General features: G+C 35.8%; 1 protein-coding gene across 2 annotated transcripts; it reads left to right on the top strand.

Moving 5' to 3' along the window:
- Nucleotides 1-62: 62 nt before the first annotated feature.
- nfascb (neurofascin homolog (chicken) b) lies at nucleotides 63-16,542 on the top strand. 2 transcript variants are annotated; one of them, XM_055165556.1, is made up of 28 exons: nucleotides 63-251; nucleotides 1,877-2,012; nucleotides 2,111-2,233; nucleotides 2,328-2,433; nucleotides 2,603-2,793; nucleotides 3,170-3,292; nucleotides 3,689-3,907; nucleotides 4,334-4,445; nucleotides 5,179-5,366; nucleotides 5,433-5,564; nucleotides 5,851-5,994; nucleotides 6,410-6,521; nucleotides 6,839-7,002; nucleotides 7,413-7,560; nucleotides 8,391-8,515; nucleotides 8,629-8,730; nucleotides 8,829-9,026; nucleotides 9,287-9,357; nucleotides 9,520-9,742; nucleotides 10,741-10,856; nucleotides 11,792-12,002; nucleotides 12,107-12,229; nucleotides 13,266-13,439; nucleotides 13,628-13,759; nucleotides 13,924-13,993; nucleotides 14,217-14,228; nucleotides 14,308-14,346; nucleotides 14,542-16,542. In XM_055165556.1, exons 3-28 carry the CDS (start codon nucleotides 2,158-2,160, stop codon nucleotides 14,753-14,755), a joined length of 3,525 nt encoding a protein of 1,174 aa, XP_055021531.1. In that variant the 5' UTR covers nucleotides 63-251; nucleotides 1,877-2,012; nucleotides 2,111-2,157; the 3' UTR covers nucleotides 14,756-16,542. The 2 variants fall into 2 exon arrangements, with proteins under 2 accessions (XP_055021531.1, XP_055021532.1); XM_055165557.1 differs by lacking the exon at nucleotides 63-251 and having other exon boundaries at nucleotides 1,258-2,012.
- Nucleotides 16,543-17,360: the final 818 nt, after the last annotated feature.

Genomic DNA, 17,360 nt, shown 5'->3' with positions numbered 1-17,360 from the left:
TCATCACAATGATTTCTTGTTCAGTATGGATTTCACAATGGATTTATTATGTATGATGGAGACGTGTGACCAAAGCGTGGGACCCAGTTTCTGACGGGTTGCTGAAGTTTTGTTACAGAAGACTGGAGGGACAGATCAGGTCAAAACAGACACAATAGCATCGATTATGGCTGTATTGGAGATGCCTGAGTAACAAGGAGGAGGAGGAAGATCTACATGCAGCTGAGACGGAGCAAAGTACACACAAATAGGTAAGACTTCAACTCTATTCAGTAAATACAGCCAAAACACATGAGGTGTACGTAACGTGTAACTGTGTTGGCAGTGAATTATTACTGGCTTTGAATTAGATCAGGATGGGATACCTTTCTATTTCTTTTTTGACAACACTGTGAATGTTTAGTATTTCTTTTTTTTTTTTTTTCACTTTCAAGATTAGTTAATAATCAAAAATACATGTATTCAATATGCAAATGTTTGAATTAAAGGGGCACCAAGGTTTCTGGTGGATGGTTCATCAGTTCCATATAAACACATATATATTTTTTATCTTTTATTCATTTTATTATTGGTATTTTGTGGTAGACTGCCAAATTTTATGTCCTTTTCTGGACCATTCTTGGCAAAAAAAAAAACAAGAATAGAAAAGGCTTTGCACTCTTCAGTGAAATACTGTTTTCTATCTCTAAAATGTGTGAGTTATTGCCCCACTTGGCCTGAGCTGATGATATTCACTGCTTAAACAAGCTTTTGACTGGTCACAGAAGAGTTACTGTAGTACATTGTGTGCCCGATCGGCCATGACAGTGTGATGTCATAGTGCACAGCTTGTGTGGTACACGCTGCCTCCTACAGTCTGTCTGTTCTGATGCAGGCCGCGCTCACACGTGCCACAGGAACCCTGGAGCATACAGGGCTTCTTGTGGTCACTCAGCCAGCTCTGTCTGCCTCTTGACTGTGAAATCTGGTGCATGGCACTGATCACTGCTGATGGACAAGCCCCCTGCTCTTGAGTGTAAATGGAGAGAAAAGCCCATTCTCAAAACCAGGCTCACACGCCCCTCTGCTGATGTGAAGGTCAAGAATGTGTTCACTTGTCAACACTGAGGGTGATCCACTGCATCCACTTTAATTTATAACTTGAAATTTGTAGAAAGACAAGATGTTTGTGTGACATCTAATAATCTGGCAAACAAATTTGTCTTGAGACTCTACCTCTTCAAAGCTGTTTTTTATGCAACAACAACATGCATCTGTAAACACATAGTATAAAAGTAGTCAGTCTTTATAAAACAATATATAGCGTACAATATAATACCCAATGAATATTTACTGTTACTCAGGCTTGACAATGGCATAGATCACTGACTTTATACTTGTCTATACAGTCTGCAATGGAGCAACCTACACTCACATTATTTCATAAGGAAATTAATCGAAACATTCCATCAAAGCTATTTCCCACAATTTCACAGCAACAGAAGCATGTGACGATGTTATATTCATATGACCGGAACAAAAGCTGCTTTCATACAACTCAACAACAGGCCCACAATTTGATGTCATCAAAACCAACAAATGCTTTACAACTTATTGCATCTCCCAAGGGCAAGTCAACATTTTCAGATGAAAGTCATCACTTCTTAAGTAAATAAAATAAATTATACATATTTTATGATAATATCTTTATCTTGTATAGACAATGCAATATTATGTAGAGAAAGTTAGAAGAAGGTTGAATAAATGTGAGTCAATGCCAGTGGTCAGTAGTAGGTGGTGTATGGTGCTCATTCATTATTCATGGGGAAGGGTGGGCAGCGTGTAAGTGACAGGGACAGACAGAAACTGCATTAATGAAATGTTCCGATTCCCTAAGGGCTTCTGACCTGGTGTTTGAAGGACTGCTACTAGTTTTACACTTCATCGAGGGGTATAATTCTGTGGAAAATGATCCTGAAAAGTCCAAAAGATGTGACAAGCAAAGAGAGTCCTGATTTGACTTCATAGGGAAGGTAGGTGTTGAAAACTACATTGTAGAGGCCTATGCTTAAATATGCTGTGTATTAAAATATATTGATCATTTATTGTATTATATTTCACGTTTTTCTAGGCAGTTGGAGTCTGCATCAGTAATAATGGCTTGATACTGCTTTAACTATGGACAGACTTGTGGTACTAGTGTTTTTTCTTCTCTTATGTCACCCTGTGTGGATGTTTGATGTCCCCTTGGAAGGTAATGTCTTGTGGTTTATTATTTAATGCATTTATTCAGTTATTCATCAATGCATCCATTCCATTAACACTTCCACAATATTTCAATTTTGTAGTCAAACAGCCTCCAACCATCACCAAGCAGTCTCTGAAAGAACACATTGTTGACCCAAAGGAAACTATGGTCATAGAATGTGAGGCTAAAGGAAACCCCTATCCCATGTAAGATTATAAATGGCCTTGAAATACGTATGATTACTTGAATTTTTGATTGTCTTAATAGTACTGAATTCTATAAAACATTTTAAAACATATTATGATTATTATGACTAGTATGATTATGATGATGATGATGATGATGATTATTATTATTATTATTATGTATTTCAAGTTTCTCTTGGAGGCGCAATGGGAAGTATTTCAACGTAGCACGTGATCCCCAGACGTCGATGCGCAGACGGTCAGGGACGCTGGATATTTACGCCAAGTACAATCCCGAACAGTACGAAGCAGAGTACCAGTGCATCGCCTCCAATCAGTTTGGCTCCGCCTACTCCAACAAAATTAGACTCATGCTTTACAGTGAGTTTTGAAATCTGTTTTGTTGAACTTTATTGCGCAATGAACGGATATGACTTCTTGCAGCCAGCAGGTGTCACACTAACTCACCTAATCGAGCCTGCCTTTGGAACGTCTCTTGGGGCCCAAATGAATCTCTCTTTCTTCATTTCAGTAGTGCTCAACTTAATGCTTAGTTATTATGCACAAATTTTGCATTATTAAATCTGATATAAACATAATATACTTTTTGACAAAGTTCAGTTTATTCATTCATGTATTATTGCTTTTTCTACCGTATATCAACCTGCAAGCCTGTTTTTGCATACGTTTCTAATTCTTTATGTTTATTTACTATTCTTCAGCCTAATGTCTTATCAAAAACTTTCTTACACTTTAGGAGCTCCAGTCTGGCCGAGGGAGATCCAGGAGCCTGTGGTGGTCAGTGCAGGTTTACCTCTGGTCCTTCCATGTGACCCCCCGCCCGGCCCTCCGAAACCTGAAACTTACTGGATGAAAAGCTGTAAGCCACTTATAAACATTTACTGAATTAGAAGTTTTCATATTCCATTATTATTTATCTTTCATCTTTACTAAACACTAGATAGAAATGAGTATTTTCCTTAGAATACTGTTAAAAACATATGACTCAAGTGTAAAAAAATAATAATAATAAAATTGTTAGTTACAGTAACTGTTTCATTTGATATAGGAAGAATGATTTAATTAGATATATTAAAAAAAGATTTAAACAAATTACATAAAATACTTCTCCAGCATAAAGGTTTTGAAATAGAAACACTTACAATATAATGACATTGCTCAATTTATATTATACAAAAGTATGATAAAATAGCAGTGTAACCTAATCAATAAGTTTTTAGGATAAATGTAAATCATCATTACTGTCCTGCTGCAGGCTCCTATGCCAGACCTTTTAACTGGCCCGTTCAGACGGCGTTCCCTACCATGAAGGCTGTGCCACAGGACCGCAGAGTTTCTATGGGAGTCAATGGAGATCTGTACTTCTCTAATGTACTCTTCAATGACTCTGTGTCTGACTTCTGCTGTAACACCCGTTTTCCGTACAAGAACATCATCCAGCAGAAGATGCCTGTGGTTGTAAAGGTGTTAATTGGTAAATATGAAGCAATGGACCCCACGTTTGGCTTTGGTGTAACCCATCTTAAAAGTGCACTATGTAACTTTTGGTAGGGTCTCCTTCAATAAGTGCATGTTGGATATGTTTATGTAACCTTATTTAATTTTTTTCCTCAGTTACACCAGTTTGTGTAATTGAATGATCTAACTCATCCCTTAGAAACCCTAGTCTAATTAATAAAAATTCCCAACTAACTGCGAACAAATAGGACTGCGTTTATTTTAATTATCATAACCCATTTACAATTGAAGTACTTTGTTTTGATTTCAGACTGGTTAATTTGTCCCCACCCTCCTGCTTTACTAAGTGTGGTGAGTGTGTGCTAACTTGAATTTAACAAGCTGCAAACTTTATTAAAGTAATGGGAACACGTGAGAAGCAGTAACGTGTTGTTGTTTATAGCACGCTCAGTGGTAGAGGCTGCCCCCACCTGGCTGTCCCCTGTCGGTTCATCCAGCTCTGTACTGGTGCTACAGGGGGAAGAGCTGCTGCTGGAGTGTATAGCTGCAGGCATGTAAGTCGAAGTGCAATAACCAGAAATATTCTACAGTTTATGTCAAATCTGTAGATTTGTACTACATAGATTTTACTTATTTTATTTTGCACATTACTTTTTTCAATTTCAATTATAAATTATTAATTACCTGAGGTGTGTTAAACTACTGAAATATCAAATATTCATATATCATGATACTAAATTTAGCATTATACTATTGACATGTTTTGGTATGTCACCATTAGTATTTTTAGGTATTTTGCCAAATGATTTTGTGACAGTGGTACAATTTTGTTGCTTGTTTATAGAGAGGACACGTATTTATGAAATACAGTTCATGTATTTACTGTTTTCTTGATTAAAATGGATATATTTTGTAGTACAGATAGTGGTTTGACAGAGAAATATGGTTGTTAAAATGATTTTATTTGATTCTTAAAAATATTGCATGTATTGTAACATTGTTACATAACATTGTTATTATAACATTGAAACCTATGATTCCCAGACCTATTCATTACTGTTCAATTGTTCTTGGTTACTAAAATAGTTTTTATACATTCTTAAATTAACAAAGTTTGTCTATGACTGCTGTCACACTCCCTGGTTTGTGTCCTGAAGTAGGCTTGGTTTGGTCTTTTTCTAATCCAGGTTTAATCCAGGTTTAGTCCAGGTTTAGTCCAGTTTAGTTCTGGGTGTTGTCTCAGTTTGGTAATGTGAGACACCTGCCTGAAGTTTATTTACTTTTCAGGCCAACTCCTCATATCACCTGGACCAAAGATGGCGGAAGTCTGGACGTGACTTCACGAATGAAAGTCAAGAATTTTAACAAGTTAATTCAAATCCCAAAGGCTGCTTTTGAAGATGCTGGTGAATACATTTGTAGAGCCACGAATAGGCTGGGCTATATTGAGCACACCATAACAGTAAAGGTCAAAGGTAAAGCTTATAGCCATTTAGCTCTCATTAAGTACAGTGATATAGCTAATTTGCATTGTACTTTAGCGGTTCCTTTCTGGTTGGAAAAACCCACCAACTTGATCTTGGCTCCTGAGGAAAATGGCCGTCTAGTTTGCCAAGCAGATGGTGTACCTCGTCCCACTATTGAATGGTTTATAAATGGAGAGCCTGTTGAATGTATGTATGGAAATGATATGCAAAAAACACTCCATAAACAACAAAATATCCTCTTATTCTGCATAAACATATTCTGAAATGTGATTAATGTGTTAGTTAATATTCCAGTCAATTGTTCTGGAAGTAGTTAAAATGTAAACTGTAAACAGAATCCTACTCTAACACATACATATCACATCTAATCACAGTCGCAAATTGGAATCAGATATTTTTCCAGTCATTATCACAATCATTGCTATATTTTGGTATGATTTCTGCATTTTTCTTTTCATTATATTCTATGCAGTTGCCACCCACCAGCCCAACAGAGAGGTTTCAGGAGATGCTCTGATCTTTCGCAGTGCAACAGTAGAAAACACTGCTGTCTATCAATGTAATGCATCAAACCAATTTGGGTATCTGCTGGCCAACGCCTTTGTCAATGTACTCCGTGAGTAAATCATCATACTTAAAGATGCGCTGTGTAACTTTCCTGGTGATTGTGTTAACTTGCTTATCCCCCTGGAGATGTAACAGCTTTACCTGGAATGTTCCATAGTATGGAATTAATTATTGGATTCTCGTCGTATTATATGAAAAATATAATATTGTGCTAAATTGTTTGTCACTATGGCAACAGTCCTAATTTTTCATTATTCTGAAATCCATGGATACTTTTTTGTTCGGCATTACTTTTATCAATCTTGACTGTATTAAACTAAACGCATTTTTTTTTTTTTTAAATAACATGTCCATGGAGATAAGCAGAAAAGGTACATTGTACAACTTCAACTGCAAGTCTGACTATTGTAATGACCCTGAACAATTTACTGAATTTACTACATTGTTAATCTCTTCATATTCAGATGCCACACCTCGTATTCTTAGTCCTAGGAGTGAGTACATGAAGGTGATAGAAGGCACTCGCACCTTTTTAGACTGTCTCTACTTTGGATCACCACTACCTGAATTACGATGGTAAGACCTGTTTATGTACCACCAAAACTGTGTAAACTATCCTTTATGTTTTGGGTTGGGGAATAAATCTGTATACACACTCACATTATGGAAACCTGCCTCCTTTATGCATTATGATAGGTACCCATGATGTAATTATTATGAAATCACCAACATGATTGATGAATTTCAGATATGGTTTAAATAGTTTAAAGTTAGGGTTAGACAAAAAGTGACTATAGATAAGGTTAGGATCAGTCTCCAGGAAATAAATGTGATGTCAATGTGATGTTCCCTAGAAGCATAGAAACCTAACTTATGTGTTTGTGTGTGTGAAGGTCAAAATATGGACAGGGGAATCTGGAAGGCAATCGATTTAAGACCCACAGAAATGGCACTCTACAGATAAATCGCATTCGAATCGAGGACCAGGGGACCTACCTCTGTGTGGTCAGCAACATTGCAGGAAGAGACGAGAGCCAAGTTCAGGTAGAAGTTAAAGGTAAGCCATGGTGGTAACACTTTATTTAGACTTAGTAAAGCATTAACAAAGACTTCTCTTATAATGTACAACATTTTAATTAATCATAATCAGAAATTTTTTATTGCCATTGTCAGTGAACATAATTTCTGTAACTTCTGGAATAAGGTGAATGATGGTAAATATAAACGATAATAAAATAAAAATAGGGGCGCACATTAAAAAAACAAAAAACTTTGATATACAAATACAAAATATTACTATGAAAGATATTCAGTTATTATATTTGCTCATACTTTTGTTCATGCTTTATTAAGACAAATTCATATGTAATTATTATAAAATGGGTCCAATTGTGTATTGTATTGAGTTGCAAATTAGGAGTTGTGTTTTAATAATACAACATATGTTTTTGTATATTCTTTTCCTAGAACCTACAGTAATTATCACAAAGCCCCAGAATATGAAGGTAAAACGTGGAACAGATGTACGTTTAGAGTGTGTCATTAAATCTGACACCACTTCCTCTGTCACTACAAATTGGATGAAAGATAAGAGATACGTCACTCTTGGCTGGAGGTGCGTCATTAAAAATGTACAGCTTTTAATTCTGTAATAAGGTATTAAAACAAAATATGTTGTTATTATGTTAGCAAATGAAAGCAAGTGCTCCTATATTTTCTGATCATTTCAGTATTCAAGTTCTCTTTATTTAAAGCTTTATCTTTTAGAAGCTTCCATTTCCAGATGCAAATTTTTCATGAATGTTAAACAGTCACATTTGTATATGGAGGAACGTAAAGTGCTTTACATAACGGAACCATTCACTCAGCCTGAACATACTTGCTACGATCTTCTCTCACATTTCATACTGCATGACAGCATGGGCTCAGGCAGCTCCCTCAATAAATGCATCAGTTTATTTCACAATCAAGCAATAAAGATCATGGACAAAAACCTTTTCATTGTCACCACTGCAATATATTTAAGCTTAGAAAGCCTTAATAAATTATATCCTCTTAAGCTATGTCCAAGTATGCCAACAAGACAAACTGGCAAGTCACCAGAAGCATCTCCAGTAATAACTGTACAATCCCACACCGCAGAATAACAGAATCACATTCAGACAGTCAGCCTTTTCATATCAGTATTGTAAACTATGGTCTACTAGTATATGTACTGCATCAGCTGCATGCTCTGCCCGTGACTGTCAAAGTAATAACATACAGGTGAGGTGGGTTAATTATCTTGCTCAAGGACACAATGGCAGTATTCACCTGAGAAAGACGATGAAACAAAACATACATCAATCCCTACTGTTTCCAGCAAAGACAAATAACTAGACAATAATACATTTTCTATATCAAATTCAAATATGTACAGTTTTGTGATGGTTTCATCTTGTCTAGGTTTAACATGGAGGAAGCAAATCTACTTATCAGTAATGTGAACAGAGGGGATGAAGGGAACTACACGTGCTTAGCCAAAGGGGAACTGGATCAAAAGTCTGCCTCAGCACAGCTACTGATCATGGGTAACACAAGATGATGATGATGATGATGATTATTATTATTATTATTATTATCATGGTGTTTTAGTCAAGTTGAAATTATTTAAACTTAAAAACCTTTAAACACTTTTCATTAGATCGACCAGACCCTCCCACTGATTTGCAGCTGTCTGATCCATATGAGCGCACTGTGAGACTGACATGGGTTCCTGGAGACAATAACCACAGTCCCATCACAGGTTAGAACTAGATGAAATTAAAAACAGCAGAGGGTATTCAACATGACTTTTGTTTATACTGCAGTTTTGTTATTTGATTAAATCTCTTTGTCCCATAGAGTATTTGGTGCAGTACGATGATGATGACTGGCTACCGTGGAAGTGGAGAAATTTGTCATCATATCCTGGCAACCTCAACTCTGTGATTCTGCACCTCATCCCCTTCACGTACTACGAGTTTCGGGTCATTGCCATCAACGAGATCGGCCCCAGTCGCCCCAGTCGCCCCTCCTCTCGTTTCCAGAGCAGCGGTGCACGTAAGTCTTTTAGTGGTCAGAATATAGGTCAGTATTACACAGGGTTACATTTTAACTTTTTATTTGATTTTGATAGCATGTACACTTTTATAACAATCTCCACTTTATTGTGGATTAAGAGAGGCCTTCAAAAGTGAATTACTCCATTGAATAAAGTTCATCTAGTTCATTAGTTTTAGCACAGATTTTTTGACAACTCTGTACTACTGAATTATTTATATATTACTTGTACCACATCAAACCTCTTGCTTTTTTTATAGCACCAGATGTTATTCCAAAAAATCTAAAAGGTGTGGGGACATGGAGGAATAACATGGAAATCAGCTGGGAGGTATAGGAAAAACACACACACACACACACACCACACATCTGATTTAAAATAAATAAATAAATATATATGTATATATATATATATATATATATATATATATACACACACACACACATATATATGTATATATATTAAAGATGAAACATTTTATATTGCTTTCAGCCTCTGTCTTATCGGGAGTGGAATGGGCCTCACCTCAAATATCTAGTTTGGTGGAGACGGAGAGATTCTAGAGAAGAATGGAAAAACGCTACTACAAAATGGTTGAGATATTACATTTATGATGCAGATACTTTTACCCCATATGAGCTCAAGATTCAAGCTGTCAATGAATTTGGGCTGGGGCCAGAGTCACCTGTGGTCATTGGCTACTCTGGGGAAGACCGTAAGTATATCACACTACAAAATAAGTAGTTTTTAATCTTGATATGAGTAGTTCCGACTTTTTTAAAGGTCCTTTATTTTACAAAATAGTTTCTTGTGAACTTTAAGCTATATTATATTATCACCTTCTCAAAAACATACCCAGAGTTCTGTGGTTGTAGTTTTCAAGTAAACAGTTATCTTTTACTTTTGGTTTAGTAGAGACCTCCAGTTTCAGGGCTGAAATTATCCAAATTATTTTAGTGAAGGTATATTCAGTTTGTTTCAGAGTGTTTTCCATTTGAGAATGAGAGAAGAATTCAACCTAAATATGCAGGGTTTGTGTGTTCAACATGTATGAATGAAGCAAAACACAACACGGGTATGTTTTTGATGAGGAAACAACATTTTGACATAGATCAGAAAATGATCTATGTTAGATTAATCGCAGTCTAATCCAAATCACAATTTGAATGGATGTAATTAGCATACAAAAATATTGTGTTTAATTCTGCATAAAAAGATCTACCTAGTCCTGTAATTTAAGGCAAGGGAAGTTTATTTGTATAGCACAATACACAAAGTAATTCAAAGTGCTTTACAGAATAAGAAATGCATTAAAATCACAATACAAACACATACTATTTAACTTCAGTCTGTAAAAACATGCTCTGAAATGTGATTCTTATATTAGTTTGTAAGCATGTTTTTATTTTAGTCTTTTGATCAATCCTTCTGGACATGTTTAAAATGTAAACTGAACAGAAAACCATGATTAAATCAGCTCTATCTATTAATAATATAATCGCATGAATATAATGGCATGTTCTTATTTGTTCTCGGTCAAAGTCAGTAGCCATATTAAGCCTAAACTTGTCTGAACTGTTTTTATTTGTTCATATCTGTTAATATTAAAAATGTACATATTTCTTTTTGAACTTCTTATTTAATTGTTTGCTAGTGAGATTTGGGTACATTTGGATTAGGCATAGATTTCTGATAGACTCCTCTTTTCTCCAGGTCCAGTTGCTTCCCCCCTGAACCTGAGAGTGTCAGACATCGAAAGCACTCAGGTCACTCTGCATTGGGACACAGTCGATAAAAGCTCTCTTATGGGTGAACTGAAAGAATACAAGGTAAATTTGGATTTAAACAGTTTTTTTTCCCTCACAGTACATTTATCAAAAAAATATTACCATGCACAAACCAGTACATAAATTAGATTCGCTGGGTTTAAGCCAAGGCACGCATGCCACTTTACCAGACCAACATGTTTTTCATAATTTATGAAATGTTCCATTCTATCCTTTGTCTGAACAAACAACAAACCCATGACTTTGTGTTTCTGTGATGTCATAACATTATAATGAGCCTCATAAAATGTTAATTGATGGGTAGGTCAGAATTTGTTATGACCTGATTTATGGTGACTAATTACTGTATGTTGTAATTATTTACCATAAACTGAGCAATTGTGAGCTCTGAGATTTGATTTAAAGGCTTACAACACATATTTTGGAAATTGTCTAGTAGCCTTTCCATCATTATCTTACTTAGAGTTGTTTTTTTGATTCATCATGCCTGTTTGAGTAATCCTGCATTGCCCTGTATTGAGTCATAAGGACACAGAAAGTTTCTGTTTTCACCTACCTCCCACAGTCTTGAACTTACTTTAAATTCTTTGAAAAATGCAGACTCCAGGCCATACACATAGGGTTCAAAAATATTGCTACAGTGAATTGGCAATATGAAAAGGTGCGACTGGCAGGTAAAACCAGTTGTGCAATTTTGAACAGGAAGTCAATTGACCTGTTTAAATTGTTATGCTGTTTTTCAATCAATATTGTGATTTGTGGTATGTGAAAAAGCAAATATGTCTTCCTTAAAAACAGTGACTCATACAAAGAGTTTTATTGACCCCTGCCATCTGAAATCTTGGATGCTGTAATAATGGATTTTGACATAAATTTACTATACTTTGGATCATTAAAACTGTGTCTAAAACTGTCTGTCTATGGGTGCCACATTAGTATATTCTTGAACCTAAAATCATTCATATTTTATGCATCAGGTTTATTATTGGAGGGACAGCAGCCAGTTGAGGTGGCACAGAGTCAACAGAGGCATGAAGTCCAAATCATTTCCAGATGATAGCCCTGAGCCCTCTGGAGTCCTTACTGATCTCATCCCCTACAGCAACTACAAGATGTACATCGTGGTGGCCAACAGTCGATATGAAGGACCGGCCAGCAATTACATCCACTTCTCGACACCTGAAGGAGGTAAGTGCCCAAATGTGAGTGGGATTTTTACTCACTTTCTTTCACAAGCAACCCAAATTAACTTTCCTGCACTGTGCCCACCGTGCCCTGCTGTTTTCTGCCAGTGCCATCTGTTCCAAAGTCTTTCCGGATCCAACAGCGACATCTGGACAGTATTTATGTTGACTGGGAGCTGCCAGCGGAGCCCAATGGAGTTATCACCGGGTACTCCCTCAAGTACCAGACAGGTACTCACACTTCTTCATCCAATTTATTCTAGTCCTATGCTTTTGAGTTATATAATTACATAATCTATTGCATAAATAATCAAACAATAATCATTTGAAAAACAGATTATGTGCAAATGTCACTTCACTACTTCACACTGGTAAAGATTTCTAGTAGAAAATTTCATTTCATCAATTTTTTTTAAATTAACAAAACTGCAGACTACTGAGACCACAGGAGTCTTTCTTCCTAGACTTAAAGGGCCCATATTAAACTATTTTTTGATCTATGTTTAATGACTACCTGTAATTTTGTCTGTGTTTATGTGTAATTTTGTTGTTTCCTCATCAAAAACATACCTAGAGCTGCCTTTTGTTTCATTCACACATGTTTAACACACAAACCCTGCAAATTTAGGCTGAGTTCTTCCCTCAACGGAAAACACTCTGTTTCACGTTGTGAAATCATGCCTTAATATAGGAAGTGCTCTTTGTTTTTAAACTCCATAAATCTTCACTTCGATCATTTCAGCCCTGGAATTTCTAATCTCTACTGAACTAAAGATATAAAATGTAGTTGTTACCATGAAAACTACCACTACATGACATCACAAGGTGGAACAGAGCCTTTTGAGCCTGGGAGATGCAGACAGCTTAATAACACAGTATTACTGTCAATGAAACAAAACACAACTCCAGGTGGTTTTGATGAGCTTAAAGCGCACAAGAAACTATTTTGTATATTACTTTTAATCAACAGACAGAAATAGATGTACATTCATAAATAAACAAGGAGCTACTGTTTTCTCCTCAGTAATAGAAAACACTGCAATATGTAGCCTAAATCCTTGCACACATAATGGTCCACTTGAGCAAGATGCTACAGCTGTAATACTGAACATTCAGTACCTCAACTGGAAAAGCAGAGTGTTACAAGAGGGTAATAAACACTTGGGAATGCAATCCGCAGGAGGTAGTGCTCTTAAAACACTACTTTACTGCACTTAGCCTCTCTAAGGACCCTTATTGCTCAGTGAAACGTGGCCTCTCTTCACAGTGAACGCCACCCGAGGAGAGGAGCTGCGGGTCGAGGAGTTTCCCCCAAATGTCACTAGTTTTTCCATTCGCCGCTTCGACCGCTACACGCGCTACCGCTTCTCCATCGCAGCACGCACTCAGATTGGGCTTGGGGAATGGTACACGGAGGAGTCGCCACACTACACCACTGAAAGTAATTCAAAACCTACACAAATACTAGGACTCAATGTTTTTTGCAATAACTGAATACACATTTTTATGACAAGTGTTTTGATTGCGATTAGTTTGGTGATGTATATTTTAAAATTTGGATTCTGTTTAGACTGTAAACAATTCCGGACTTGAGATGGTTGATATATCAGTTCCAGTATGTGTTTCCAGTTTATGCTCAGGACCAGGTGGATATCACGACTCAGGGCTGGTTCATCGGGATCATGTGTGCTGTGGCGCTGCTCGTTCTCATTCTACTGATCGTGTGCTTCATCAAGCGGAGCCGAGGAGGCAAATACCCTGGTACGCCTCCTAGAGGACTTTAACAGAACTGCATGATATGAGAAAAAATAATGTTTATATGTATTTATATCAAGAGTTCTGTTATATAAATTGTGATCAATATTTGTGATATAATTAACTTCTATATAAGATTTGTTGTTGAGACCCAACCTGTTTGGTTGCAGTTCGAGAAAAGAAAGAGATTTCTCTGGAGCCAGTTGACGACAAAGAGCCAGAGGGGTCATTTGATTATAGGTAAGCATTTAGTAAAAGCATTTGCTGAGCTAGAAGTAGATTAGATCAATGGTTACCACAAATTATGTGAAATTTGCTTTGCATTTGTGTTATTAATATTTTTATTAAGATGGTCTAAGGTTCTTAGGTTCAAATCAAACCCATCATAATTGTATTTTTTTCTGATGTTTTCTTGCCCCTTTTTAACTCTACACCTTCTTCTTTTCACACCATACAACTCAAGGAATCTCGAAAGGTTGGAATATTTAATATGGACATTTAAATGTCTTTTTTTGTTTAAAAACTGCATAGTTTTCATAATGTTCTCATTTCAGGATAACCCGTGTGGCAACTTTGCCTTATCATCCACGACGGTAAGGGTCTATTCATTTCATAGCCAGTAAACAATCCATCACAGTTGTATACAGTGTGAATATATAGGTTTTTAACTGTAAAATGTAATAGTTGGAGCTTGTGTCCATGTTTTTGTAATTGAGATAAAACAGCATTACTAATTGTTTAACTTTTATCTGAGAAGACATACTTTGCAAGTTTTCTGTTTTATCTAGAGAGGAAGAGCGAGGGATTCAGCGAGGCCAGCCATCTTTAGATTCCATGATAAAGCGATCGTACAGTGATGACAGTCTGGTGGACTATAGTGAAGGAGGAGAGATCCCCTTTAATGAGGACGGCTCTTTCATTGGGCAGTACACAGGGACCAGGAGGGACGTACGGGACCTAGACTTTAGTGGAGGCCTCAACAGCATTTACTCCCTTGCATAAAAAACTCAACCAAGACAGAAGTGGAAAGAATATTGTCTGAGATAGTTTTTTTCATTTTTTGTAAGATTTGTTGTTTGAAATAATGCATTGAATATTTTGTTACACATTTTTGAAACCTATAAAAACAGCCAAAAGACTTTATAACACTGGTTTAAGTGGCATTTGCACAAGGATCATTTTGACTCGTTTTGATGATTATGATGACATTTGTGAAGAATTTATTTGTCATTACATTTTTTTAAACCAACCAAAAGCCACAAACAGACTTGAAAACCTTTTGAGTGTTGGTATAAGTGACATTTCTGAACATTTGTGGTACGTTTTTGTGTCAACTCTTTTTGAGCAATGCATGAACTTGAAACTCCCATGTCACCTGCTAAGGGAGTGGAACCAGCACACCTCTGCAATTTTTGGAAAATACAAAAAACAAAAAACTTTATTGGATGGGACTGCCTGACATGTAGTGAAGTGAGATTGTTGAAGCTGAAGCTGGTGAACTTTCAACAATGAGGCTGGCACAGAGCTGGCAGCAGGTCAAACCACCAAATGACTGTGTACAGGAAACTTCAGATTTTGTCCCTTTCCTTCCTCAACAAATTAAAAGCGCTACAAGATGTTTAAAGGGCCCATATTACGCTGTTAACTGAGCTATGATATAATGTTGTTGTCCTCTTCACAGTTGAGTTTTGTTTGATCACGCACATGTTTAATACACCCACCCTGTGTATTAAGACTGAGTTTTTCTCTCAGACAGAAAGCATTCCGTTCCACCTTCCTTGTGATGCTTGGGGGGAAGGAAGTGCTCCACTGTGTTTTTAATTACCATATACCGTCACTGAAATCATTTGGATGATTTCAGCCCTGTAATTACCAGTGTCTACTGATCTAAAAATAAAAGGTAGCTGTTAATTTGAAACCTAATAGTAATGGGTAAAATATGTGTGAAAGAAAGAAAACAACTTCAGGTATGTTTTTGAGGAGGTAACAACATTATAGCATGGCTTAAAACTCACAATAATACATTTTGCACAATATAGGACCTTTAAGGGTATAACTTTTAGGGGAAGTGGCAGACCCTTCACCAGAAAAGTTCCAAACTGTACCTTTAAATATCTACATAAGAGCACCTTTTCTTCATTTCATTTCTAGGGTATAGTGGAGCATGGGATGTGTACACAATGGAACTTTTATGTTTTAAACTGATGTTAAGTCGTGGTATTTTCAGGCTACAACATTCCAGAGGATGAGCAACTTAATTATATGACGGACTTTTATTTCAGTGAATCCACCCTTTTGTGTTCATTCATTGTAAACTCATTGACCTATATATGGAAATGCACAATGTCTTTAAATGTTTAACTATTGTAGAAGCAAAAATGGTTTGTTGATAAAAAAAAAAAAAAAAAAAGACTGAAAAAGCCATCTAACTAATTACAAAAATTTGTACTAACAAAAGTCTCATTGTTGCATTTGATTGTAGTGTTCATAATAGAATAATTTTAAGTAAAACTAACTGAGAAACACCTGATTCTTTAATTATCTGGTGATGACGTAGGTGGATTGGGCATCAAGCTTTAGTTGGTTGAAATGGCAAATTCATTATATTATTATTTAAGTTAAGGATTGTTTTCAGTAGTGTAGTATAGAGTATGGGGCATTGATTTCACATAAGCATTAGATTGAATACTTTAATATCTAAACTAAGGGCAAGGAAAATATTTACTTTTTTTCTAAATGGTGTAATTTGGTTTGGAAAATTACTGGTATAGAGTCTGTGACATAGGGGAGCGGCACAACTGGAAAGCCAATGTGTGTTTAAATGGTAAAGACTATACTGGGTTCAGAGGAAGTGTGAGGCAAAGTAACTGGAATGGATTACTTAAAAAAAAGTAATAATAATAATTAAAAAAAATATATATGTGTGTGTGTGTGTGTGTGTGTGTGTGTGTGTGTGTGTATGTATATATATATATATATATATATGTATATGTGTGTGTGTGTGTGTGTATATATATATATATATATATATATATATATATATATATATATATAATTCTGATTGCTTTATATACTTATACTTTACTTAAAAAAGTAACAATCAAATAAAAAACGTCATGCTCTTCAATTCTATTGAACAGACTACAAAACATACAAGATTATTCATATGAAGAAAATAAATTACATGTCTTTCAGAACTTGACAAACGTTTCAAAGAGTTCACAATATTGACAATAAATAGAATTGCAAAATCTAATATTAATGCATAATTTAAAAATCTTTATTGAAATTTGAATGGTCAAATTCTTTTTGTAATCCAACCTGCTAACCCAGTACTTTAATTAAAATACGTATGATTCTTATACTTATATTTGTTCATTTATCAAACTTCTCCCACATTCTGGTGGTGTTTAAAATGTACCTTTTGAAATTAATTTAAAACAAAAGGCACAAATCTAATTGCAATAATATCACAGGATTTATAGTTGCATATTTCTGTCTATTTTAAATATGACCTTATCAACCCAGTGCATTTACATTAGTTTTAACGATGTTAAGCTTGTGATAAAATATAACAATCTTAATGAACCCTGGACCACCAGTGCAA

This window comes from Boleophthalmus pectinirostris, unplaced genomic scaffold, assembly GCF_026225935.1.
Source record: "Boleophthalmus pectinirostris isolate CB_2022bp ecotype Guang Dong unplaced genomic scaffold, ASM2622593v1 HiC_scaffold_8, whole genome shotgun sequence".
In the NCBI taxonomy this organism is placed as follows: domain Eukaryota; kingdom Metazoa; phylum Chordata; class Actinopteri; order Gobiiformes; family Gobiidae; genus Boleophthalmus; species Boleophthalmus pectinirostris.
Note: the sequence above shows the minus strand (reverse complement) of the source record. Positions and strands in the feature narration are given on the sequence as shown.

What these genes read in the sequence shown, in the direction of transcription:
- nfascb (XM_055165556.1), top strand. Translation starts at nt 2,158, where the DNA reads ATGGACAGACTTGTGGTACTAGTGTTTTTTCTTCTCTTATGTCACCCT. An exon ending in AGTTCAGGTAGAAGTTAAAG is followed by an intron (nt 7,003 to 7,412) that starts GTAAGCCATGGT and finishes TTCTTTTCCTAG; the next exon opens with AACCTACAGTAATTATCACA. An exon ending in GCCACACTACACCACTGAAA is followed by an intron (nt 13,440 to 13,627) that starts GTAATTCAAAAC and finishes ATGTGTTTCCAG; the next exon opens with TTTATGCTCAGGACCAGGTG.